This window comes from Aethalodelphis obliquidens, unplaced genomic scaffold, assembly GCF_003676395.1.
Source record: "Aethalodelphis obliquidens isolate GAN/ISIS:26980383/991018 unplaced genomic scaffold, ASM367639v1 scaffold94, whole genome shotgun sequence".
In the NCBI taxonomy this organism is placed as follows: Eukaryota; Metazoa; Chordata; class Mammalia; order Artiodactyla; family Delphinidae; genus Aethalodelphis; species Aethalodelphis obliquidens.
Genome location: NW_020838038.1, coordinates 1,029,799 through 1,055,087, shown reverse-complemented (window position 1 = coordinate 1,055,087; position 25,289 = coordinate 1,029,799). Strand labels below are relative to the sequence as shown.

The window sequence follows — 25,289 nt, the reverse complement described above, 5'->3', positions numbered from 1 at the left end:
TGTCTGTGCCAGTGTTCAGTGTGTTCATCCAGACTCAGGCCAGTCTCAGCCTTTCGAAGCTGTGGTTGCAGTGTACTGTCTGTCTTTGGCTTCTTTTTGCCTTTTCCCTGTTCCTTTCTCTATTTATAGAGGTTTCTTCTTTTCCAGTAAGTTATGTGAGAGTTTCTATAGTAGCACAGTGCATGCTTTGTATTTGTAAAAGACAAAAAGCTGGAGGTTTACAGAGGCCTACTGAGGTGAGGGTACAGCTGGTCCTGCCGTTGGGCAGCGTGCTTTCTCTTTTAGATCCACCGTCCAGTTTTACAGCCCTCCCTGCTGGCTGAGTGCTTTAACTAGGGAGTGTGGGGAGGAACAGGACTGGAATCTCTGGAGGATGGGGTGGGAAATATTACTGTAACCTTTATTTTTAAAATGTTTGTAAAACTCGTTTGAGTAATAGAAAAATACTTTCTCGTGTATAAAATTCATACATTACAGATGCGTCCCTTAACCTCATCCCCACCAAGCCCAGTGTCCTCCCCTGGGAATGTATTTCTCTGACATTTTCTAGTGCACTTATTAATGTATATGTGTACCTGTGACATCATTTTTGTTTTTTGTATTTAAAATAATTGGCGTCACGCTGTGCATGTTTCCCCCAGTGCTTTTTCATACTATATTATTTCTTGGAGATATATCCATATCAGTACTGGTAATTTTGTCATTCTTTTTTTTTTTTGCGGTGCGCGGGCCTCTCACCATTGTGGCCTCTCCCGTTGCGGAGCACAGGCTCAGCGGCCATGGCTGACGGGCCCAGCTGCTCCGCGGCATGTGGGATCTTCCTGGACCGGGGCACGAACCTGCGTCCCCTGCATCGGCAGGCGGACTCTCAACCATTGCACCACCAGGGAAGCCCATGTCATTCTTTTTATATGTGTTCTACACACTGGCTACTCTGTTAAAAGCTGTATTGTGGAAAATTTCAAATGTGTGTAAAAGTAGAGAACCCCCTATCCCCAGGTTATTTTGATGCAAATCCCAGGTAGTGTATAGTTTTATACATAAATACTTCATATGTATCTCTAACAGATAAGGCCTTTGAAAAAAATGACTAAGGCTTTATCATATGTAACAAACTTAGCAATAATCCCTCAATATCATCTAATATCTAGCCAGCGTTCAGATTCCCTGAATTGTCTCAAGTATGTCTTTTTTTATAGTGACTTGTTCCAGTCAGTATCCAAACAAGTGCAACATGCATATTGTACTTGTTTTGCCATCTGTTAAGTCTCTTTTTATTGATAGGGTCCTTTTTAAACCCCTCCCTTGCTATTCATTCATTCGTAAGAAAATCATCCACCCCGTAGACATTTCCACGTTCTGTATTTGACTTGTTCTCTGTTCTTCCATCTCCTGTATTTCCTATAAATGAGTAGATAGATCTAGACTTCTTTAGAATCAGATTCTACTTTCGGCAAGAAGACGTCCAAGTGATAACTGTGTACTTCGTACTGCATCACGTTAGGAGGTTCTCAATGTCTAATGCCTCTGTTTTTGTCATGTTTGATTGATCGGTGGGTTCACGTAGTATTAGCCTGATTCATCCATTATGATAAAGATCCCCAACAGCCTTTCAAATAATGGTTTTATCAGGTATTGATCACCATTGCCTGCATCTAGCGGCATGTTAGTAAATGGTTAACAACTGGCCATTATCAGTTTTTATGGTGTAAACATTCCTGCCATGGCAAATTTCACTCTTACTGATGGGTCGCTGAATGTGGGGTTTAGACAGATCTGCACAGTTGGCTCTCACAAGCTGGTATGAGCTGTTTCTAGCAAACCACTGCTTATAGATCCATGATTTCATTGGAAGTTGCAGAATGGCGATACTCTATTTTATTTCTTTTACCTTTATTAACTTGGACCATGACTTATTTAACCATTTTCCTATTGTTGGACATTTTCCTTATGACCCATATAATTCTAGTGAGCTGAAGAGTACCACAATACAATTTAGTTGTCCGTACATCACTAAATTCCTTATATGCATTTGAGTTTATAGAATTGTATGAAAACTGAAATAGACTTCAGTACTGGTGATCAGGAAGAGTGTCTTATTCATTTAACCAGTACTTACTTAGCACTTAACTGTGTCCTTGGTACTATGGAGAATTCCAAGAGGAACATGGATATGGCCACATCGTGCCAATCAGTATTACAGTTACATGGGAGAAAGGTGCTGAGTCTCAGTGGTTTCTAACTAGCATGATCTGTGGATGTGTTGGGGAGGGGTGTGCAGACTTGTGTAAGCTAATCTCTGAAGGGTGGATATGATTTTTGCAGTCAAATTCTGTTCGTTTTTCTTCGGTATCTGCCTTGGTTCAGTTTTTATTACCACTTCCCTGGGAGGCTACTTAAGTAATCTCCAGTCTGGTTTGCTTGCTTCATTCTTCACTTCATAGAGCAACAGGATTAATTGTTTTGAGCACAACTATGATGTGTCACCTCCCTCCTCAAAACCCTTCAGGACCTTCTGTGTAAACACTAGATTCCTTTGTCTTGCCAACTGGACCTGAAGCCATTAGAGTACATGAATTCAGTAAGGGACATAGTACCATGACCTGGCATACCCAGGGAGGAGTGTACTTCAGGAATAGGTGGAGACTGTAAGTCTAAAAGTCCGCTGACTGGCCAAGGAGAATGGAGACTAGGGGCGAAGGAGTTTGTAGGAAGTCAGAGGAGTCCATTGGCATGGTAGGGTTAATTCGGATTGCAAAAGGTTATGGAGTGATTAAGAAACTTTGGTGTGAAGTAGTTATCACAAATTCATTTTGAAATGTTTAAGACTAAAAGTTGGTTTGACTATATGTCATATTTTAAAAATTCATCGTGGAACAGAGACAATTCCAATAGACTCTTTCTCCAGGTTGCCTGTCTGCCTGCCTTCCTTCCTGCCTACCTTCCTTCCTTCCAACACACACACCTGTGCGTACGTGCACATGCTCGCGTGTGCATGCATGTGCCCACGCACGTGTGTGCACACACACAAGGCTGGTGATTTAAGGAGTTTGGTAGTAAAATGATTAGGAGAAATACATTTATGTAAATGTAACATGAGAAATGAAACTTGTCTTTCACTGAAGTTAAATCTTATGTGTTTTTGTCATTTAACTCTGTGTCTCCATTTGAGAGCTAGCTAACCCATGTCACATATCCCATGGTGCAGGAACAAGGAGTTATTGGTAAACACTGGCAAATAAATTCTAGAATCATAGAAAGTCAGTGCTAAAAGAGAACTTGAGTTCTCTTGTCATCTTGGCCAACTCTCACATATTACAGGCTAGGAGACTGAGATCCAGAGAATGTAATTGTTTTGTTCTCCATCAGAATCCTTTGAAGATGGGAAATCTTTGTTCAGATTTTTGTTGCAGCAGATTTGGTGTCAGAGAAAGCAATCTATATTAATTTAATTTGGGAAGCATGCCTTACGATTTTTCTATGGGTAATAACACTAATTAATATCTAAAGTTAAATAATATATTAAAGAATAAATTTGTTGCCCTCTATATGCAAGAAACTAATATCATTTTCCTGTTTCCTTCTACGTGATTTACAGTGTTGGACAGATTTCCCTGAGGTGCTTCAGGGAGACAGGAAAGGAAGTTTTGCCTTCATAAGTACTTGGAATTGTTAGGAATATATCTGTTCTTTTAATGATTAAAAAATTAAGTTATTATCAAAAACCTTATGTGTGTCTGTGAGAGAGAGAAAAGGACTAGAATGCTGAACCCGTAGCTTCAATAATTATCACTGTGTTTCACCCATCTTGTTTCACCTGTATTCGCATATGATTAATTATACTTTTTCTCCATGCGTAGCTTTAAAAAAATATATTGAATAAACCACAAGATCCTACTGCATAGCACAGGGAACTATATTCAATATCTTGTAATAACCTATAATGGGAAAGAATCTGAAAAACAATATATATCTTTATCTATAAAAAAAAGTGAATCACTTTGCTATACACTGGAAACTAACACAACATTGTAAATCAACTTCAATTTAAAGAAAACAACTATTGAGGTATAATTTGCAGACCATAAAGTTCATCCATTTTAAGTGAACAACTCAATGATCTCTAGTAAATTTATGAAATTTTGCTACTGTCACCATATTCCAGTTTTAGAACATTTTCAGCACCCCAGTAACATCCCTTCATGCCTTAGAGTTAATCTCAATGCCCAGCCCCAGACAACTACTAATCTACTTTCTGTTCCTGTAGATTTGCCTTTTCTGGACATTTCATAATAAATAGAATCATACAATATGGGATTTTTTGTGTCTGGCTTCCTTTACTTTGTATAATGTTTTTGAGGTTCATCCATGTTGTAGCATGTATCAGTATTTCATTTCTTTTTATTGATGAATAGTATTCCATTGTATGGCTACACCATTTTGTCTATCCATTCTTCAGTTCAGTGGACATCTGAGTTGATTTTCCTTTTTGCCTATTATGAGTAATGATGTCAGGACTTAAATGCATGAAAATCTTGTGTGAACATATGTTGTCATTTCTTTTGGCAAGATACCTAGGAGTGGAATTGCTGGGTGTATGGTACATTTATATTTAACTTTTTTTTTTTTTTTTGGCCTCTCCGAGTAGCACGTGGGATCTTAGTTCCCTGACCAGGGATCGAACCCACGCCCCCTGCATTGGAAGCGCGGAGTCTTAACCATTGGACCACCAAGGAAGTTCCTAAATTTAACTTTTAAAGAAACTGCCAAACTAGTTTTTAAAGTTCATGTACCATTTTACATTCCCACCAGCAATGCTTACTATTTCTTAACATATTCACCAACACTTATTATTATCTTTTTTGTTATAGCCATCCTAGTAAGTATGACGTGGTATTTCACTGTGGTTTTTATTTGCATTTCCTTGATGGCTAATGATATTGAGTATCTTTTCATGTGCTTATTAGTGATTCCTATATCTTCTTTGGTGAAATATCTACTCAAATCATTTGCTCACTTTTAAATTGGGTGTTTGTCTTCTTATTGTTGAGTTGTATATTCTGGAGTTCTTTGTATATTCTGGATACAAGTCTTTTATCAAACATGTGACTTGCAAACATTTCCCCCCAGTCTGTGCCTTGTCTTTTCATTTTCTTAACCGTGTCTTTTGAAGCAGAAAAGTTTTGAATTTTGATGAATGCAAGTTATGAATTCTTTCCTGATTGGATCATGCTTTTGGTGTCACAGCTAAGAAATCTTTGCTCAACACAAGGTCTTGAAGATCTTCTCCTGTTTGCTTCTAAAGGTGTTATAATTTTAGCTCTTACATTCACATCTCTAATCCATTTTGATTTAATTTTTGTGTATAGTGTGAGGTAAGGGTCTAAGTTCCTCTGTTTATATGTGGATATCCACGTGTCCCAGTGCTGTATGTTGAAAAAATATTCCCCTTTCCCTATTGAATTGCCTTGGCATCTTGGTCGAAAATCACTTGATTGTAAATATAAGGGTTTATTTCGCAACCCTCCATTCTGTTTCATTGATCTGTATGTCTGTATGCCATTACTACACTGAATATTTTCTAAAGCAGGGGAGTTACATGTAGGCTTGTGAAGAGGCATTCATATGAATCAGAAGGCTAAATATTTGCTGCAGTGGCACATTTTTAGGTAGTGTTTAGCATCTTACTTAAATGAGTTTGTGGTGTGTAGCATATGCAGAAGCATCCTTTAGTTTCAGTATTCTTGATTTATAGCCTTCTGACATACTTATTCTCTGGGTATAGAATAACCCCTTTGCAGCTGCTTATTTCCCATCTCAGTGCCCTCTTCTGCTGTTTACCACTACTTGTCCTATAGGTTCAAAATGTGAAACTGATTGCTGCATCACAGTAGCCTTGTGACCTTGATGATGTCATTTTACTGCCCCAGGCTTTAATTTTCTCATCTGTAAAGTGAAAGAATGGAATTTGATTTCAATACTTTTCCAAACGCAATCATTAGTATTTTCCTTCTTGAACAGTTCCAAGGCATATGTAAGTACATTTCTTTTAACTGGTGAAAAAATTATTCCGCTTAACAGAGAATTTAATGATCTTTTATTTTTTTTAGGGTAAGTTGGTCATTATCAGGGGATCAAGGCAGGTATTGTTGGAAAGGTACTCCTGGTACACACTTCATCATATATATATATATATATATATATATATATATATATAGGTGTATATGACGTAGTGAACCCATCACTATGTGTAACTGGGTGATCAGGGGGCAGGCATAGGCTCACACATGCTTTTGTGATTAGAAAGGAGAGAAAGGGGACTTCCCTGGTGGCGCAGTGGGTAAGACTCCACACTCTCAATTCAGGGGGCCTGGGTTCAATCCCTGGTCAGGGAACTAGATCCCACATGCATGCTGCAACTAAGAGTTCGCATGCCACAACTAAGGAGACCATGTGCTGCAACTAAGGAGCTGGCAAGCCGCGACTAAGACCCAGTGCAACCAAATAAATAAATAAATATTCTAAAAAAAAAAAAAGAGAAAGAAAGAACAATTTCTTTTACAAAGAAATAGCCATTTTTATAAACTTGCCAAGAAGAATGATCCTTACTGATGAAATCCTTGAAGTTTTGCATATGGCCAACTCTACTTGATTGATACTTAAAAGTGTAGGTCCCACAGGCAGGCTTCTTTCAACATTTTCCATCCTTTAAGGGTGTTTTTTTCCTTTGGCATTTGAATGCTTTTATTTTTTTCATAAAATATTCCTAGTTTGGGGGAATGGGAGCACTTTTCCACAGCTGAAGTTATTCCAAGTTTTATTCCCCCAAAGAATCGGCTTTCTGTTCCTTGAAGCTTTCGGTTGCTACATCTGCTGCTTTATTTCCACTCAGTAAATTGGAACATGTTTTCATTTAGTCATTGATTTGGGGCTTTGTAAAAACCTGAAGGAAATTAGTAAATAGGCAGTAATATAAATGAATAATATTTTGTTGGGAAATTTCTAAGCATAATGTAGTAAGAGGATAAAAAATTTTAGAGGTTAGTGTTTTGGATAAAGATACTAAGAAGCTGAGATTCAGCAGATCAGTGTCAGAAGATGCATATCTTTCAATAAATTTAATAAACACTGGAAATTATTACTGTGTTTTCTGAATTTAGGATTAAATGGTAGTTTCTTTTATGAAGTTTTTAATCTATTTTTCAAGTTATGGGTATTTATTACTTTTTCCCTGATTACACTTATAAAAAATTTTTAAATCAAGTATAGTTTATTTACAATGTTGTATTACTTTCAGGTGTACATCATAGTGATTCGATATTTTTGTAGATTATACTCCACTTAAAGTTATTATAAAATATTTGTTGTATTCCCTGTGCTGTATATTACATCCTTGTGTCTTATTTATTTTATACCTAAGTAGTCTATATCTCTTAATCCCCTTCCCCTATCATGCCCTTCCCTTCAGCCCTCTCCCCACTGGTAACCGCTAATTTGTTCTCTGTATCTGTGATTCTGTTTCTATTTTGTTATATTCATTCACTTATTTCATTTTTTAGATTCCACATACAAGTGAAAACATGCAGTGCTGGCTGTTCTCTGACTTAACTGAGCATAGTACCCTCCAGGTTCATCCATGGTGCTGCAAATGGCAACATTTTGTTCTTTTTTATGGCTGAGTACTATTCCATTTTGTACATATACATACCACATCTTCTTTATCCGTTTATTTGTTGATAGACACTTATTTGACAAAGCCTTACTGATACCTGGTGTCCCATCTTATTAACTGTTAAGACTTTAGGAATAAACCTGTAATTGCTTCACGGGTATGGTTGCTTTTAATGTATGCAGAAAATGTGTTCACCTCCCCTCTTTTCTCTCCTTCTCTTCCTTTCTGGGAAAGCAGGTGGTACTATTAACAGGTACATTGTCATCTTTTGCATGTGTACACGAGATTATTCAGCTGAAGTACATTTTCAATTTCACTTTGCTTGAAGGTGTACTTTTTTTAAAAAAGTGGTTAGAGCATGCTGGATAAAATATTTGAATCTAATTTAAGGTCATGAATGGGCTGAAAATATTATAAGAAAGACTTTTCACTAAATTAAATTCCAGTTATTCACCCACCGTGTACTTACTAAACACAAGGTAGTGTGCTTAGGCGCCACGGGAGACCAAAAGATGAATTAGACATAAAATTGGAAGAATGAAGCTAGATTAATATCTCCTGCCATTAAAGGAAATGAACACAGAATCATAAACACATGGAAGAAATTTCTCAGCAACAACCAAACAAGGAAAGATGCATGAGCTAGTGCCATTTTGGGGGGAAAGGGTAGCAGCTAAGGGAAAAACTGAGGCTTGGCGGTGCACTCTTGGCTCTGCCTGCCTCCTTCCAGGAGCCATGTGTGTGAGTAGGCAGATCTTAAGATTTCTTTCTTTTAAAATATTTATTTAGCTGCGCCAGGTCTTAGCTGCAGCATGGGGGACCTTTGTTGCCCTGTGTGGGACCTCCATTGCAGCATGTGGGATCTTTTAGTCTTGAGATTTCTTACTGATGCTCCAAATCTGAAGTGAAGTGGAATGAGTGGGAACTCTTAGTTTTCCCTTCTCTTGATTGAGGGTCAGTGGACATGACTTCTGGAAAGAGGGGGAAGAAGCTGCAAAAGTGAGTAATCACAGCTGATATCCTGATACCATGGCGTTGAAGGCCAGGGCTCCGTGGTGAACTGACGGGACAAACTGAAGTGTGGGAAGTTCCTCCGAGGCCATTGATTTACCTCAAGACTTGGGAGAATGCACTCTGCTACAGAGTTTTTTTTTTTTTTTTTTGCGGTACGCGGGCCTCCCTCTGTTGTGGCCTCTCCCGTTGCGGAGCACAGGCTCCGGACGCGCAGGCTCAGCGGCCATGGCTCACGGGCCCAGCCGCTCTGCGGCACGTGGGATCTTTCCCAGACCGGGGCACGAACCCGTGTCCCCTGCATCGGCAGGTGGACTCTCAACCACTGCGCCACCAGGGAAGGCCCTGCTACAGAGTTTTTAATGTTGCTTATTTTGATATTTCCTTCATATTTCAAAATAAGATACTTGTATAACCTCTTGTTGACTTTACAGTTTTAGTCATTTACTGTCTTCCCTCCCCTGTCACCTTTCCCCTCTTTCACCCCACCAATATAGTATTATTATCATTTTGGTTAGATTAATATTAAGTGTTTATATTATTACTATGGCTATGTAGTCATATAGAAAATTTTTCACTTTTCCTACTGCACAGATTTTTGTTTGCTTTGGAGTGAATAATCATCTTGTTTCTTTTTAGTGTACTTTCCCCTGAATCAACTGTAGACTCCCTCAGTTTTCTAAGGTTACTCTTATGAAATTCTGAAACATCAGGTATTAGTTTCATCTTTTTGAGGACATGTAAAATGATTATGTTCTATGCCTGGTATGTAGTTTTCATCATGGCTTCTCCTATACTGTCATCCAAGGATCCCCTTCCTATTTCTCCCATGTTGGATCTCCTTTATCCTGTACCTCATGTCTTACTCTTTCTTGGTTTACTCTTGTCTTGGTAGAGCACATCCTTGAGTAGCTTTCCTGGAAAGGGTACATGGTGCTCAATTTGAGACCTTGAATGTCTAAAAATATCTTTAATTGAACCATCATGCAGGCTGCTAGTTTGGGTATATAATCATAGGTTGGAAATCAGATTCCTTCAGAATTTTGATGGTACTGCTCCAATGAATTCTAGCTTCCAGTGGTATAATAAGAAATCTAAAACCATTTGGACATCTGATCCTTTGTATGTAGACTTCCCTCCTCTCCCACACCCTGGTGGAAAATAGTAGAATCTTCTAACTCCAGTTTTTTGAAATTTCACGTTGATGTGCCGTGCCATGGGTCTGTTTTCTTCCACTGTCCTGGGTACTCAGTGGGCTCTTTTATTTTATTTTTTTATTTTTTCAAAAACAGTGACTCTTTTTTTTAATTAATTTATTTTTGGCTGCGTTTGTCTTCGTTGCTGCGCACGGGCTTTCTCTAGTTGTGGCGAGTGGGGGCTACTCTTTGTTGCGGTGCGTGGGCTTCTCTAGCAAGGGTTCTAGGCATGTGGGCTTCAGTCGTTGTGGCTCGCGGGCTCAGTAGTTGTGGCTCGTAGGCTCTAGAGCGCAGGCTCAGTAGTTGTGGCGCACGGGCTTAGGTGCTCCGCAGCATGTGGGATCTTCTCGGACCAGGGCTCGAACCCATGTCCCCTGCATTGGCAGGCAGATTCTTAACCACTACACCACCTGGGAAGTCCCTCCGTGAGCTCTTTTAATTTAGAAACTCATATTCTTCATTTCTGGGAAGTTTTCTTGAACTAGTTAATTGATTTATTACTATTTTCTCTATTTCTTTTTGTGGAACTTTTGTTTGGATATTTCCCTACTTTCTTTGAGATTTCCTTAGACTTTGAACCTTTCTATTAAGCTTTTCCTCTTCTGCTGTCATGTTTTTAATTTCCAAGTGCTCTTTTTAATTTTTTGAATATTCTGTTTTCAGTAACATCCCATTATTTCATCTTTGCAAATAACATTTTTTATCTCTTATTGAGGCTTTCCCTGTTGACTGTATTAAAAATTTCATCCCTCACTCCTACCCCATTATCTGTCTTATCAATGAAATATAAGCTTCATGCGGATAAGACTTTTTTTCCTGTGTATTTTTTTCCTACTGATATTTTCCCAGCACCTTAAACAGTGCCTGGGACATAGTAAATGTTTAAATATTTCTGGATTAAACCGAATAATCATTCTGATGATATTAATAACATTAAATTTTTTCTCCTTGTATAGATCTAATCTGTTTCTTTGAGGCCAATTGTTTTCTATTTTTATTGCTCTGTCTTAGGTTAGAAAATTTTCTGCAGATACCTGGTGGTAGTTCATCACCTGCTTATATTTAAGAATGGGGGCTAAAAAGCTGATTGGAATTCATGAGTAAATGGATGGGACTTGCCATGCATGGGCGTCATGGTAGAATGATCTGGCTGAACCATCTTCTTGGAGATCTCTTGATGTTGATATCTAGATCTTCCATCTTGGCTGGTCCAATTCCCTGGAGCACAGTTTTCTAGTCTCTGGGTAAAATAGTCTGGGAGCAGATAGGGAGAGGGCTGGAAGTGTCTCAGCGTCCAGAGTTCTACATTTACTGTTTTCAGTGTGGCCCCTGTGCCTTCACCTGGGCCTTGTGTCCTCCCTGGAGAAGAAAATATTTCTAGCATTTTTCTGGAGTGGGAGAAAGGCTGAAACTGTGCAGAATGTGTGAGAAAAATCTCAGAATCTAACTGCTCCTAAACTCCTTCAATCAGCTTTTTTAAAATGTAGGAATGGAGCATAATAGTATAGTTCTTTCTTATGGTAGTTCAAACAAATATTTGTTGGTCACTTACTATATTCTGAGTTATCCAGGTGCATTAGAGGCAGAAGGGACCACAGGAGCAGGGATCCTGAAGCCCAAAACAGCATGAGGTGTAGCTGGAACCAGATCTTCAAGGGTCTACGCCCTTCTCCTGAAGGATGGGAAATAGGATCCCCTATCAGTTAACTTTCTTTACTTTTCATTACTTTCCTCATTTTTTTTTTTTTTTTTTTTTTTGCGGTACGTGGGCCTCTCACTGTTGTGGCCTCTCCCGTTGCGGAGCACAGGCTCCGGACGCGCAGACTCAGTGGCCATGGCTCACGGGCCCAGCCGCTCCGCGGCATGTGGGATCTTCCCAGACCGGGGCACGAACCTGTGTCCCCTGCATCGGCAGGCGGACTCTCAACCACTGAGCCACCAGGGAAGCCCCTACTTTCCTCATTTTACCCCTACTTCTTGAAGAGTTTGGTGTCACCAGCTCTTGAGAACTGGAAGCTTCTCTGGTCCAAATTGGTTACTCTCTGCCTTCTCTACTGCTCATTCAGCTATCAATCACTCATCCTTTTTCCCAATTCCAAATTTAAACAATTTAAACAAGAAAATTTTAACAGTTCTCATCACTGTTCTGTTGATGAGGTAAGAGTGAGATTAGTTGCAGACATTCAAACTACTATCTTTACTCAAAAGTCGTATTTATAGGACATTTAACAAAATATCAGGACAGCAGAAACTAGGAATCCTACACATTATCAAACCAAGATTTTAGTTTAAAGTGGTCCCGGGTTGGTAGTGCCTTTAGATTTCTGGCAGAAGTAATAGAAGAGGAACCCACTTCCCGCTTAGGCCCCGAAGTATTCCTGTAGGTAACGTTTAGAATTAAAGGTTGCATTCAGAGTTAAAGGTTGCCAAGCACTCTAGGAAGTGGAACACAATGAGAGAGAGCCCACAGAAGCAACAAAACAGTAGGAAATACAAACCCCTCAGATTTTGGAATTATCAGACACAGAGTGTTAGGTAATATGTTTAGTATATTGAAAGAAAAGGAGATGAAGAAAATGAGTAAGTAGCCAATCAATTATAAAAATGAAAAAGCCATTTTGAAAAAAGACCAAATAGAACTCCCAGAAATGAAAAATTTAGTAATTGAAATAAAATGAAAGACAGGCTTAACAGGACATTAAGTATAGTTGAAGAGGGAACTGCTTAATTGGACAGCAGATAATAGAAAATTATCCAGGGTACCTCACGGTTAGACAAAGAGCTTCAGAAGGAGAGGTGAGAGAAAATGGTGGAAAGATTATTTGAAGAATCGCTTACAGTTTCCCAAAGTTAATGGGATGCCACATGGTTCAGAAATTCTGACAACGCTTAGCAGCTTATGAAAGAAAAAGTAGGTGAAGAAATACACATGCAGATGCAAAGTTAAGATTGGTACTGCAGGGTACCAAAAACAAAGAGTAGATCTTAAAAGCAACCAGAGTGAAGACAGACCACCTACCAAAAACAATGATTCTATTGACATCTGACTTCTCAACAGCAATAATGGAAGCCAGAAGACAGTGAAATGTTATTTTCAATGTGCTGGGAGAAAATAGCTATCAGTCTAGAATTCTGTACTCAGTGAAATCACCTTTCAAGAATGAGGGCAAAATAAAGAGTTTTTAGTTAAAACGACTAAGCTTGCTACTAATGGGCTCTCAATAAAGGAAATTCTAAAGGATGAACTTCAGACACAAGGTATTATCATGAAAGAAATTGTAATGGAAATCAGGAAAATTTAAAAACTGAATGGTATCACATATCAAAAGCTATGGGAGTATATTAAAGAGATACTTGGAAGAAAGTTTATAACCCTAAATGTTTACGTTAGAAAAGAAGAAAAGCTGGAAGTTAATGAGCCAAGCAACCAATTTAAGCTAGAAAAAGAACAATAGGATGAGCCCAAAGAAAGTAAACGGAAGGAGATGAGCAGACACGAATTGAACAGAAGAGAAGCATGTAATTCAGAGGCTCAAAAAAGTTAAAGGTTGGCTTTTCGAAGAGTACTAAAACTTGACAAATGTCAGGTGAGATTGATGAAAGAAAACTAGAGTGATGACATAAATGGTATTAGGAATGGAAAAAGAAAATTACATATGCAGAGATTAAGACGATAAGGGGGGTTTGAACACCTTTATGGCAGTAAATATGAAAATTTATTAGAGAAAATGAATAAATGTCTAGAAAAATATCATTTATCAACACTGACAAGAATTAGAAAGTCTGAATAATCCTGTAATAGTTAGAGAAGTGAAATCATTAAAAATCTCATTTCAAAGAAAACTGAGGCCCGGATGGCTCTGCTGTCATGTTTTACCTCACATTCAACAACAACAACAATTTTCGATCTCATACAACCTATTCCAGAGCATAGACAGGGGGAACACTCTCCAGCCGAATCGAGCATATCAAAGGAAACTGACTTGTCAGTCGAACTCATGAATATAGTTGCAAAAATCCTAAACAAAGTATTAGCCAACTAAATCTAGCAGATAGAAAAACCTGACCAAGTTGGGATTATCCTAGGTCTGCAAGAGTGTTTTAATATTAAGAAATTCATAGTGTAATTTACCATATTAATAAATCATAAGGGAAAAAATCATACCATCACCTCAACAGATAGAGATGTGGCTTTGGTTAAAATTTGACAATGAAGTTATCATGAAAAAAAGTCTCAAAATAAATGGGAATTTTTGTAATCCATTAAGGGGTATCTACAACAAACCTACAGCAAATGCCATACTTAATGGTGAAATAGTGAAAGCCTTAGCTTTGAGATCAAGAGAAGACAAGAATGCTCATGTCACCGTTATTTGACTCTATAGTAGGTGCTGTAGCCAGGTAAGGAAGAAATAGATAAAGGTACTGGAAAGAGGAAAGAAAACTGCTGTTAATATTTATGATGTAATTTTACCCCAAAGTATATTCACAACATACCCTTACATCATCTTTTACAAATACAGCGCATTTGTTTTGAAAAATAATAGTAAAAATGAAATTAATCAGATGTGAATCTGGAGGCAGGTTCTGTTTCTAGTAACTCGCAGGGCTGTCAGCAGGGACAGTGAGTCACAGAGCTCACCTGGTTTGTTTCCTGTCTCTCAGGGATCACTGTCTTTTGTTGCCTGATTTTCTGGTGTCTTAAGAACTGTTTGTTTTATATAAAAAACATCTATATGTTTGTTTCTGGCTGTTGAAAAGGGGAGGGTGAATGTGGCCTCTGTTAGTCCATCTTGGCTGGAATCAGAAGTCATTTAATTAAATGGCTTATTGCTTCTTAGTCCTCTTTTGTTAATGAAGGGTTGCTTTTTTTTTTTTTTTTTTTTTTGCGGTACGTGGGCCTCTCACCCTTGTGGCCTCTCCCGCTGCAGAGCACAGGCTCTGGACGCGCAGGCCCAGCGGCTGTGGCTCACAGGCCCAGCCGCTCCTCGGCAGGTGTGATCCTCCCGGACCGGGGCACGAACCTGTGTCCCCTGCAGCAGCAGGCGGACTCTCAACCACTGCGCCACCAGGGAAGCCCTGAAGGGTTGTTTTAACATACACTTCATTCTGGTGCAAGACCTCTCCTTTAAAAGCAAGCATAAATTTTGTGTTTTGTTGGTTTTTTCATTTTATTTTTAAAGTAACCCGTAATTTAAAGGCCCAATACATGAGGACCTATAGAGTGGGGGCCCTGAGGTGGATAATTCCTGAGGCTTTTGTCATTCTCTCTTGCTACATGCTTTGTTACCGAAGGCTGTTCAAGGTCTCACCACCTCTGGAGTTTTGACTCACTGATGTGTTTCATAAATGTTAATGAAAGACAGATTGAGAGAAATCACTGATGGGCCAACATGGTTGTACCACATCCATGCACTGACTCAGGAGGAAAATCTCTATGAAATTACTCTGAGTTACCTTTGTGGAAAGCCCTGAGCTCCACCTTCTAGCTCGTCTGATCTAGCTGGGTCAAATCAAAAGTGATATGCAAAAACCTTTATGTTCTTGGCACATTGCTATGATTTATTTTATTTTATTTTTTTGTTATCTGAATAATTATTTTCTTAACATCTTTATTGGAGAATAATTGCTTTACAATGCTGTGTTAGTTTCTGCTGTATAACAATCAGCTATATGTATACATATATCCCCATATCCCCTCCCTCTTGCATCTCCCTCCCACCCTCCCTATCCCACCCCTCTAGGTGGTCACAAAGCACCGAGCTGATCTCCCTGTGTGATGCAGCTGCTTCCCACTAGCTATCAGTTTTACATTTGGTAGCGTATATATGTCCATGCCACTCTCACTTTGTCCCAGCTTACCCTTCCCCCTCCCCGTGTCCTCAAGTCCATTCTCTGTGTCTGCATCTTTATTCCTGTCCTGCCCCTAGGTTCTTCAGAACCATTTTTTTTTACATTCCATATATATGTGTTAGCATATGGTATTTGTTTTTCTTTTTCTGACTTACTTCACTCTGTATGACAGACTCTAGGTCCATCCACCTCACTACAAATAACTCAATTTTATTTCTTTTTATGGCCGAGTAATATTCCATTGTATATATGTGCCACATCTTCTTTATCCATTCGTCTGTCGATGAACACTTAGGTTGCTTCCGTGTCCTGGCTATTGTAAATAGAGCTGCAGTGAACATTGTGGTACATGACTCTTTTTGAATTATGGTTTTCTCAGGGTATATGCCCAGTAGTGGGATTGCTGGATCATATGGTAGTTCTATTTTTAGTTTTTTTGTTTGTTTGTTTTGTTTTTCAATTAATTAATTTATTTTTGGCTGCATTGGGCCTTTGTTGCTGTGCGTGGGCTTTCTCTAGTTGCAGTGGGCGGAGGCTACTCTTAGTTGTGGTGCACGGGCTTCTCAATGCAGTAGCTTCTCTTGTTGCAGAGCACAGGCTCTAGGTGCGTAGCCTTCAGTACTGTGGCGCGTGGGCTCAGTAGTTGTGGCTCATGGGCTCTAGAGCACAGGCTCAGTAGTTGTGGCGCATGGGCTTAGTTGCTCCGTGGCATGTGGGATCTTCGTGACCAGGGCTTGAACTTGTGTCCCCTGCATTGGCAGGCAGATTCTTAACCACTGTGCCACCAGGGAAGTCCCTTATTTTTAGTTTTTTAAGGAATCTCCATACTGTTTTCCATAGTGGCTGTATAAATTTACATTCCCACCAACAGTGCAAGAGGGTTCCCCTTTCTCCACACCCTCTCCAGCATTTATTGTTTGTAGATTTTTTGATGATGGCCATTCTGACCAGTGTGAGGTGATACCTCATTGTAGTTTTGATTTGCATTTCTCTAATAATTAGTGATGTTGAGCATCCTTTCATGTGTTTGTTGGCAAACTGTATATCTTCTTTGGAGAAATGTCTGTTTAGGTCTTCTGCCCATTTTTGGATTGGGCTGTTTGTTTTTTTGATATTGAGCTGCATGAGCTGCTTGTATATTTTGCAGGTTAATCCTTTGTCAGTTGGTTCGTTTGCATATATTTTCTCCCATTCTGAGGGTTGTCTTTTCGTCTTGTTTACGTTTTCCTTTGCTGTGCAAAAGCTTTTAAGTCTCATTAGGTCTCATTTGTTTATTTTTGTTTTTATTTCCATTTCTCTAGGAGGTGGGTCAAAAAGGACCTTGCTGTGATTTATGTCATAGTGTTCTGCCTATGTTTTCCTCTAAGGATTTTATAGTGTCTGGCCTTACATTTAGGTCTTTAATCCATTTTGAGTTTATTTTTATATACAGTGTTAGGGAGTGTTCTAATTTCATTCTTTTAATGTAGCTGTCCAGTTTTCCCAGCACCACTTATCGAAGAGGCTGTCTTTTCTCCATTGTATATTCTTTCCTCCTTTATCAAAGACAAGGTGACCATATGTGCATGGGTTTATCTGTGGGCTTTCTGTCCTGTTCCATTGATCTATATTTCTGTTTTTGTGCCAGTACCATACTGTCTTGATTACTGTAGCTTTGTAGTATAGTCTGAAGTCAGGGAGCCTGATTCCTCCAGCTCCGTTTTTCATTCTCAAGATTGCTTTGGCTCTTCAGGTCTTTGGTGTTTCCATACAAATTGTGAGATTTTTTGTTCTAGTTCTGTGAAAAATGCCATTGTTCGTTTAATAGGGATTGCATTGAATCTGTAGATTGCTTTGGGTAGTATAGTTATTTTCTCAATGTTGATTCTTCCAATCCGAGAACATGGTAAGTCTCCCCATCTGTTTGTATCATCTTTAATGTCTTTCATCAGTGTCTTATAGTTTTCTGCATACAGTTCTTTTGTCTCCTTAGGTAGGTTTATTCCTAGGTATTTTATTCTTTTTCTTGCAGTGGTAAATGGGAGTGTTTCCTTAATTTCTCTTTCAGATTTTTCATCACTAGTATATAGGAATGAAAGAGATTTCTGTGCATTAATTTTGTATCCTGCTACTTTACCAAATTCATTGATTAGCTCTAGTAGTTTTCTGTTAGCATCTTTAGGATTCTCTGTTTATAAGTATCATGTCATCTGCAGACAGTGACAGTTTTACTTCTTCTTTTCCGATGTGGATTCCTTTTATTTCTTTTTCTTCTCTGATTGCTGTGGCTAAAACTTCCAAAACTATGTTGAATGACAGTGGTGACAGTGGGCAACCTTGTCTTGTTCCTGATCTTAGTGGAAATGGTTTCAGTTTCTCACCATTGAGAATTTTGTTGGCTGTGGGTTTGTCGTATATGGCCTTTATTTTTTATTTTTTTGCGGTATGTGGGCCTCTCACTGTTGTGGCCTCCCCCGTTGTGGAGCACAGGCTCCAGACGCGCAGGCTCAGCGGCCATGGCTCACGGGCCCAGCCGCTCTGCGGCATGTGGGATCTTCCCGGACCGGGGCACGAACCTGTGTCCCCCACGTCGGCAGGTGGACCCTTAAACTACTGCACCACCAGGGAAGCCCTGGCCTTTATTATGTTGAGGTAAGTTCCCTCTATGCCTACTTTCTGGAGCATTTTTTTCATAAATGGGTGTTTTGTTCTTTTTTTTGTACGCGGGCCTCTCACCGTTGTGGCCTCTCCTGTTGCGGAGCACAGGCTCCGGACGCACAGGCTCAGTGGCCATGGCTCACGGGCTCAGCTGCTTCGCGGCATGTGGGATCTTCACGGACCGAGGCATGAACCTGTGTTCCCTGCACCGGCAGGCGGACTCTCAACGACTGTGCCACCAGGGAAGCCCATGGGTGTTGAATTTTGTCAAAAGTTTTTTCTGCGTCTCCTGAGATGATCATATGGTTTTTATCCTTCAGTTTGTTAATATGGTGTATCATTGATTGATTTGCGTATATTGAAAAATCCTTGCATTCCTGGGATATACCCCACTGGATCATGGTGTATGATCCTTCCCCACTGGATCTTGGTGTATGATCCTTTTAATGTGTTGTTGGATTCTGTTTGCTAGTATTTTGCTGAGGATTTTTGCATCTATGTTCATCACTGATATTGGCTTGTAGTTTTTTTTGTTTGTTTGTTTGTTTTTTTTTGCGGTACACGGGCCTCTCACTGTCGTGGCCTCTCCCGTTGCAGAGCACAGGCTCCTGACACGCAGGCTCAGGGGCCATGGCTCACGGGCCCAGCCACTCCGCGGCATGTGGGATCCTCCGGGACCAGGGAACAAACCCGTGTCCCCTGCATCGGCAGGCGGACTCCCAACCACTGCGCCACCAGGGAAGCCCTGGCTTGTAGTTTTCTTCTTTGTGACATCTTTGTCTGGTTTTGGTATCAGGGTGATGGTGGCCTCGTAGAATGAGTTTGGGGTTTTTCCTCCCTCTGCTATATTTTGGAAGAGTTTGAGAAGGATAGGTATGAGCTCTTCTCTAAACGTTTGGTAGAATTCGCCTGTGAAGCCATCTGGTCCTGGGCTTTTGTTTGCTGGAAGATTTTTAATCACAGTTTCAACTTCAGTGATTGTGATTAGTCTGTTTATATTTTCTATTTCTTCCTGGTTCAGTCTTGGAAGATTGTGCTTTTCTAAGAATTTGTCCATTTCTTCCTCGTTGTCCTTTTTATTGGCATATTGTTACTTGTAGTAATCTCTCATGATCCTTTGTATTTTTGCAGTGTCAGTTGTTACTTCTCCTTTTTCATTTCTAATTCTGTTGATTTGAGTCTTCTCCCTTTTTGTCTTGATGAGTCTGGCTAATGGTTTATGAATTTTGTTTATCTTCTCAAAGAACCAGCTTTTAGTTTTATTGATCTTTGCTATTGTTTTCTTCATTTTTTTCATTTATTTCTGATCTGATCTTTATGATTTCTTTCTTTCTGCTAACTTTGGGGTTTTTTGTTCTTCTTTCTCTAATTGTTTTAGGTGTAAGGTTAGGTTGTTTATTTGAGATTTTTCTTGTGTCTTGAGATAGGATTGTATTGCTCGAAACTTCCCTCTTAGAACTGCTTCTGCTGCATCCCATAGGTTTTGGGTCGTCATGTTATCATTGTCATTTGTTTCTAGGTTTATTGTTTAGCCTCCATGTGTTTGTGTTTTTTACAGATTTTTTCCTGTAATTGATATCTAGTCTCATAGCGTTGTGGTCTGAAAAGATACTTGATAGGATTTCAGTTTTCTTAAATTGACCAAGGCTTGATTTGTGACCCAAGGTATGATCTATCCTGGAGAATGTTCCATGAGCACTTGAGAAGAAAGTGTATTCTGTTGTTTTGGGATGGATTGTCCTATAAATATCCATTAAGTCCATCTTGTTTAATGTATCATTTAAAGCTTGTGTTGCCGTGTTTATTTTCATTTTGCATGATCTGTCCATTGGTGAAAGTGGGGTGTTAAAGTCCCCTGTTATGATTGTGTTACTGTGTATTTCCCCGTTTATGGCTGTTAGCATTTGCTTTGTGTATTGAGGTGCTCCTATGTTGCGTGCATGAATATTTACAATTGTTATATCTTCTCCTTGGATTGATCCCTTGATCATTATGCAGTGTCCTTCCTTGTCTCTTGTAACATTCTTTATTTTAAAGTCTATTTCATCTGATATGAGTATTGCTACTCCAGCTTTCTTTTGATTTCCGTTTGCATGGAATATCTTTTTCCATCCCCTCACTTTCAGTCTGTATGTGTCCCAAGGTCTGAAGTGGGTCTCTTGTAGACAGCATATACATGGGTCTTGTTTTTGTATGCATTCAGCCAGTCTTTTGGTTGGAGCATTTAATCCCTTTACATTTAAGGTAATTATTGATATGTATGTTCCTATTCCCATTTTCTTAATTGTTTTGGGCTTGTTATTATAGGTCTTTTCCTTCTCTTGTGCTTCCTGCCTTGAGAAGTTCCTTTAGCATTTGTTGTAAAGCTGGTTTGGTGGTGCTGAATTCTCTTAGCTTTTGCTTGTCTGTAAAGGTTTTAATTTCTCCATGGAATCTGAATGAGAACCTTGCTGGGTAGAGTAATCTTGGTTTGTAGTTTTTTCCCTTTCATCACTTTAAATATGTCCTGCCAGTCCCTTCTGGCTTGCAGAGTTTCTGCTGAAAGATCAGCTGTTAACCTTATGGGGATTCCCTTGTATTTTATTTGTTGTTTTTCCCTTGCTGTTTTTAATATTTTTTCTTTGTACTTAATTAAAAAAAATGTATTTATTTATTTATTTTTGGCTCTCTTGGGTCCTCGTTGCTGTGTGCGCGTTTCCTCTAGTTGTAGTGAGCGGGGGCTGCTCTTCTTTGCGGTGCATGGGATTCTCGTTGTCGTGGCTTCTCATTTTGCAGAGCACGGGCTCTAGGCACACAGTCTTCAGTAGTTGTGCATGGGCTTATTTGCTCCACGGCATGTGGGATCTTCCCGGGCCAGGGCTCGAACCCGTGTTCCTTGCATTGGCAGGCAGATTCTTAACCACTCTGCCACCCAGGGAGCCCATGTATTTAATTTTTGATAGTTTGATTAGTATGTGTGTTGGCATGTTTCCTCTTGGATTTATCCTGTATGGGACTCTCTGTGCTTCCTGGATTTGATTGGCCATTTCCTTTCCCATATTAGGGAAGTTTTCAACTATAATCTCTTCAAATATTTTCTCAGTCCCTTTCCTTTTCTCTTCTTCTTCTGGCACCCCTATAATTCGAATGTTGGTGCATTTAATGTTGCCCCAGAGGTCTGTGAGACTCTCCTCAATTCTTTTCATTTTTTTTTCTTTATTCTGGTCTGTGGTAGTTTTTTCCACTATTTTATCTTCCAGGTCACTTATCCGTTCTTCTGCCTCAGTTATTCTGTTTTTGATTCCTTCTAGAGAATTTTTAATTTCATTTATTGTGTTGTTCATCATTGTTTGTTTGCTCTTTAGTTCTTCTAGGTTCTTGTTAAATGTTTCTTATATTTTCTCCATTCTGTTTCCAAGATTTTGCATCATCTTTACTGTCATTCCTCTGAATTCTTTTTCAGGTAGACTGCCTATTTCCTGTTCATTTGTTTGGTCTGATGGGTGTTTACCTTGCTCTTTCTTCTGCTGTGTGTTTCTCTGTTTTCTCATTTTGCTTAACTTTCTGTGTTTGGGGTCTCCTTTTCGCAGTCTGCAGGTTCGTACTTCCTGTTGTTTTTGATGTCTGCCCCCAGTGGTTGAGGTTGGTTCTGTGGGTTGTGTAGGCTTGCTGGTGGAGGGGACTAGTGCCTGTGTTCTGGTGGGTGAGGCTGGATCTTGTCTTTCTGGTGGGCAGGGCTGCATCCGGTGGTGTGTTTTGGGGTGTCTGTGAACTTAGTATGATTTTAGGCAGCCTCTCTGCTGATGGGTGGGGCTGTGTTCCTGTCTTGCTAGTTGTTTGGCATGCGGCGTCCAGCACTGGAGCTTGCTGGCCATTGGGTGGAGCTGGGTCTTAGTGTTGAGACGAAGATCTCTGGGAGAGCTCTTGCTGATTGATATTACATGGGGCTGAGAGGTCTGGTGGACCAGTGTCCTGAACTCGGCTCTGCTACCTGGGAGCGTCAAGCCTCACAGCAGGCTGGAGCACCAAGACCATGTCAGCCACATGGTGGATGGTCTAAGGAGCCCTGCCTGGGCACCTGGAGTGTAGTGGGTGTGCGGTGAACCGCAGCCCAAGATCTACGTGCCCAGTGGAATCGCAATCTGCCAAGGAAACACAGAGCTGAGTTCCTGTCCTGGCAGCAGGAGAAAGGGTATGAATTATTTTTAAGGCATAGAAAGTTGTTTAAATATTAGGCCACATATTACAGATTTGGAAATAAACTGCATGTAGTTATATAGAGCATGGTGTGCTTTTCTAAGGAGTTTGTAAAGAATGTGGTTTAACTTGGCCAGTGTGTGATGATAAACTTATTTCTTGCGTGTGATCATGGGCCTTATTTATAATTCGATAGCAGATGTTTGTTTTCATTGTTAAATTACAACTCAGACATTCTTGGCTTAACTCCAGCTTTCTCTGCATCTCACAAAAATTTTTTAAAAGGTTAGAATGAAACTTTCTTTCAGAAGATGCTTCAAATGGGGCCAGATTTTTTTAGAAACAGATTTAATTATCCCTGATAATAAGGATCAGAGGGCGAAAAGGAAATTGAGATCTTTGAAGAATCCCTAAATATCATTTTAGTCCATCATTTGCAGCCTCTCCTACTGCTCTCAGACCCACTCACAGGGCAGCAGTGCTGCCTTGTTGGGATTCTGGATTTCTGGCTCCCAACTCAAGCTAATGAGCAGTGTAATGGCTGAGAGCTTGGGAGAAATAGGAGAGGAGTCAAAGGGCCTAGAGTATTTGAAACTAAATAATTAACATCAGATTAATTGGGGATTGACTGTCCTTCCCATGCTGGGTTCCAGTCTTTTGATCAAAGAGTGTCATTTCCTTACTGTTTTACACTGTCTTAATCACAACAGCCTATATAGATATTTGGATTTTGGATAGGAGGAAAATGAAAAAGGGATTGGAAATAGCATGTACTCATTTTTTTTTTAAGGAAAAAAAAGCCCTCAGATAGATTTTAAAAATTTAAAATTGTTAAATGCGATAGCTCTTCCCAGTTAACAAGTGGAAGAGTGCTGTGTGTTGTTTTCGGTGGTCCTTAACAGTGTGTATTTTTCTTTTCAGCTTCTAAGTCAGGATTGTTACCTCCACCACCCGCACTTCCTCCGAGACCTTGTCCATCGCAGGTAGGAGACGACGTTGGTTTCTGAGAACTGTCAGTAGGCAGTTGTCCTCCCACTGTGGTTCCTTTGCGAGGGTTGATCACCACAGAACTGGCTGGTCAGGTTCCCAAGATGATGTCTGGACTGGACCGGGAGAGCAGAGTGGGGTTGAATTTCTTCCTATCCAGCCAGCCCCCAGCCTCATGTGGAAAGGGGACAGTTTCCTCAATAAGCAACCAAGCAAATGTGTGAAACAGTTCAGTCTTGGCTGTAGAGGGTTGCATGTGGTCTTCATTACAGAGAGAGGAGCAGAAGGGGTGCCTCTCCGATTGGTGCTGGGGAACGTGGCTTTTCTGTGTAGTATGTGCAGTCTGAGTGCCTATATTTTCCTCAGTGTTTTAGGAGCTGTGTTAATTCTGCATAAACTAAAAATAAATGGTCCTCAGCATGGAGTTAGTGCGCCCACAGTGCTTTTTTTAGGATGGTATTTTCCTTCGGGACAAAAAGCTGAATCAGCAGCGTTGGGAGACTGTATCACCCGAATCTGTTTCACCTGTGAATCAATTCCGCCTTGTTGACGTGTGCTACTATGGCCTTTTACATGAACACTCTTTGTAGAGTTGAAAATGAGAAGCAAAACAGCAAATCCGTGGAGTGTGGTAAAGAGTGCTACAGATCCTTCCTTTCATTAATTGCTCCTGAAGAAACTATCTTTAAAGACTCTCTCTGACTTTGGGCAGGAAATGTTGAGAAATTTCTCTATAAAGCGACCCAGTTTCTACCTCATTGCTCTGGGTAGTTCAGAGCAGACGTTTCCATATGGTGCATCTCAGGACTCGCTGAGTCACTGAAACCACTTTAAACATTGGCTTGTCCTTCTTTTAGAGAATTAGGTGGTCTTTAGTGTCCACTCAACCTCGAGATGCAAATACCATGAGACATGGGCTTCCTCCTTCAGTTTGAAGGGTAATTAAACCCCTCTTCCTCCTGACCCACATATAAATAAGTGAGAACCGTTTTTTCAATATTCCAGTGTTAGCTTTACGAGAGGTTAATTAACCAGTCAACAAGTGTTTATTGAGTCCCTGCTATTTACTACTGCCAAGCTTTAGTTCCATCCTTGCCCTTCCTTGCCTGTGATTTCTACTCATTTAAATTATTAGCTGTGTTTACTGAGCATCTATAGTAGAGCACGCATTTGTGCTAAGTGCTTTCAATGCATTATTTAATCTTCACAAAAACCCTATGAAGTGTAGGTATAAATATTAACCTTAAAAAAAACCAAAAAAAAACAGATGAAGAAGTTGAAGCATACAGGGGTTAAGCAAGTTACCCAAGGTGACATAGCTAGTAAACAGAGCCAAGGTCCATCTCCTGAAGCTTCCTCCCCCTTCCCATTGTTGGAGTCAAAGTATCCGTGTGTACAGGAAGACAGGGCTCCATTGCGCTGGCAGTTGAGGCTTTCACCATGTCCCCCAGGAGGACCTAGATGAGCTGATGCTCCTGATTTACACCAACAGCAAGCCTGTCACAGCAACATTAGTGGGCGTTCCGGAGGTGCTTATCTACCAGCTGCTGGTTTCAGACCAGGACTTGGGAGCCACCTGGATGAATGCTTGGAACACTTGTCTGAAAGGGCTTTTGTGACCAACCTCCTTATGTTTCTCCTGCTGCACAAGTGACAGTAGTTAGTTCCCGGTTGTGAACCGTGCTGCCGCTATCAGCAGTCCTCATCTGAGCTGCTCTAGGTGGGCTTCCTGCCTGCTCTGGGGCTTGGTGACTGAG

The 25,289-nt window shown here is 40.1% G+C and overlaps 1 protein-coding gene across 6 annotated transcripts in view; it reads left to right on the top strand.

The window, feature by feature from the left end:
* Positions 1-25,289, top strand: part of REPS2 (RALBP1 associated Eps domain containing 2) — a 233,760-nt gene that overhangs the window by 146,547 nt on the left and 61,924 nt on the right. For all 6 annotated transcript variants that reach the window (XM_027095715.1, XM_027095714.1, XM_027095710.1 and 3 more), the window contains one exon: positions 23,467-23,528. In XM_027095715.1, the coding sequence (XP_026951516.1) occupies positions 23,467-23,528 (62 nt within the window). The remainder of the gene's footprint in view (positions 1-23,466; positions 23,529-25,289) is intronic.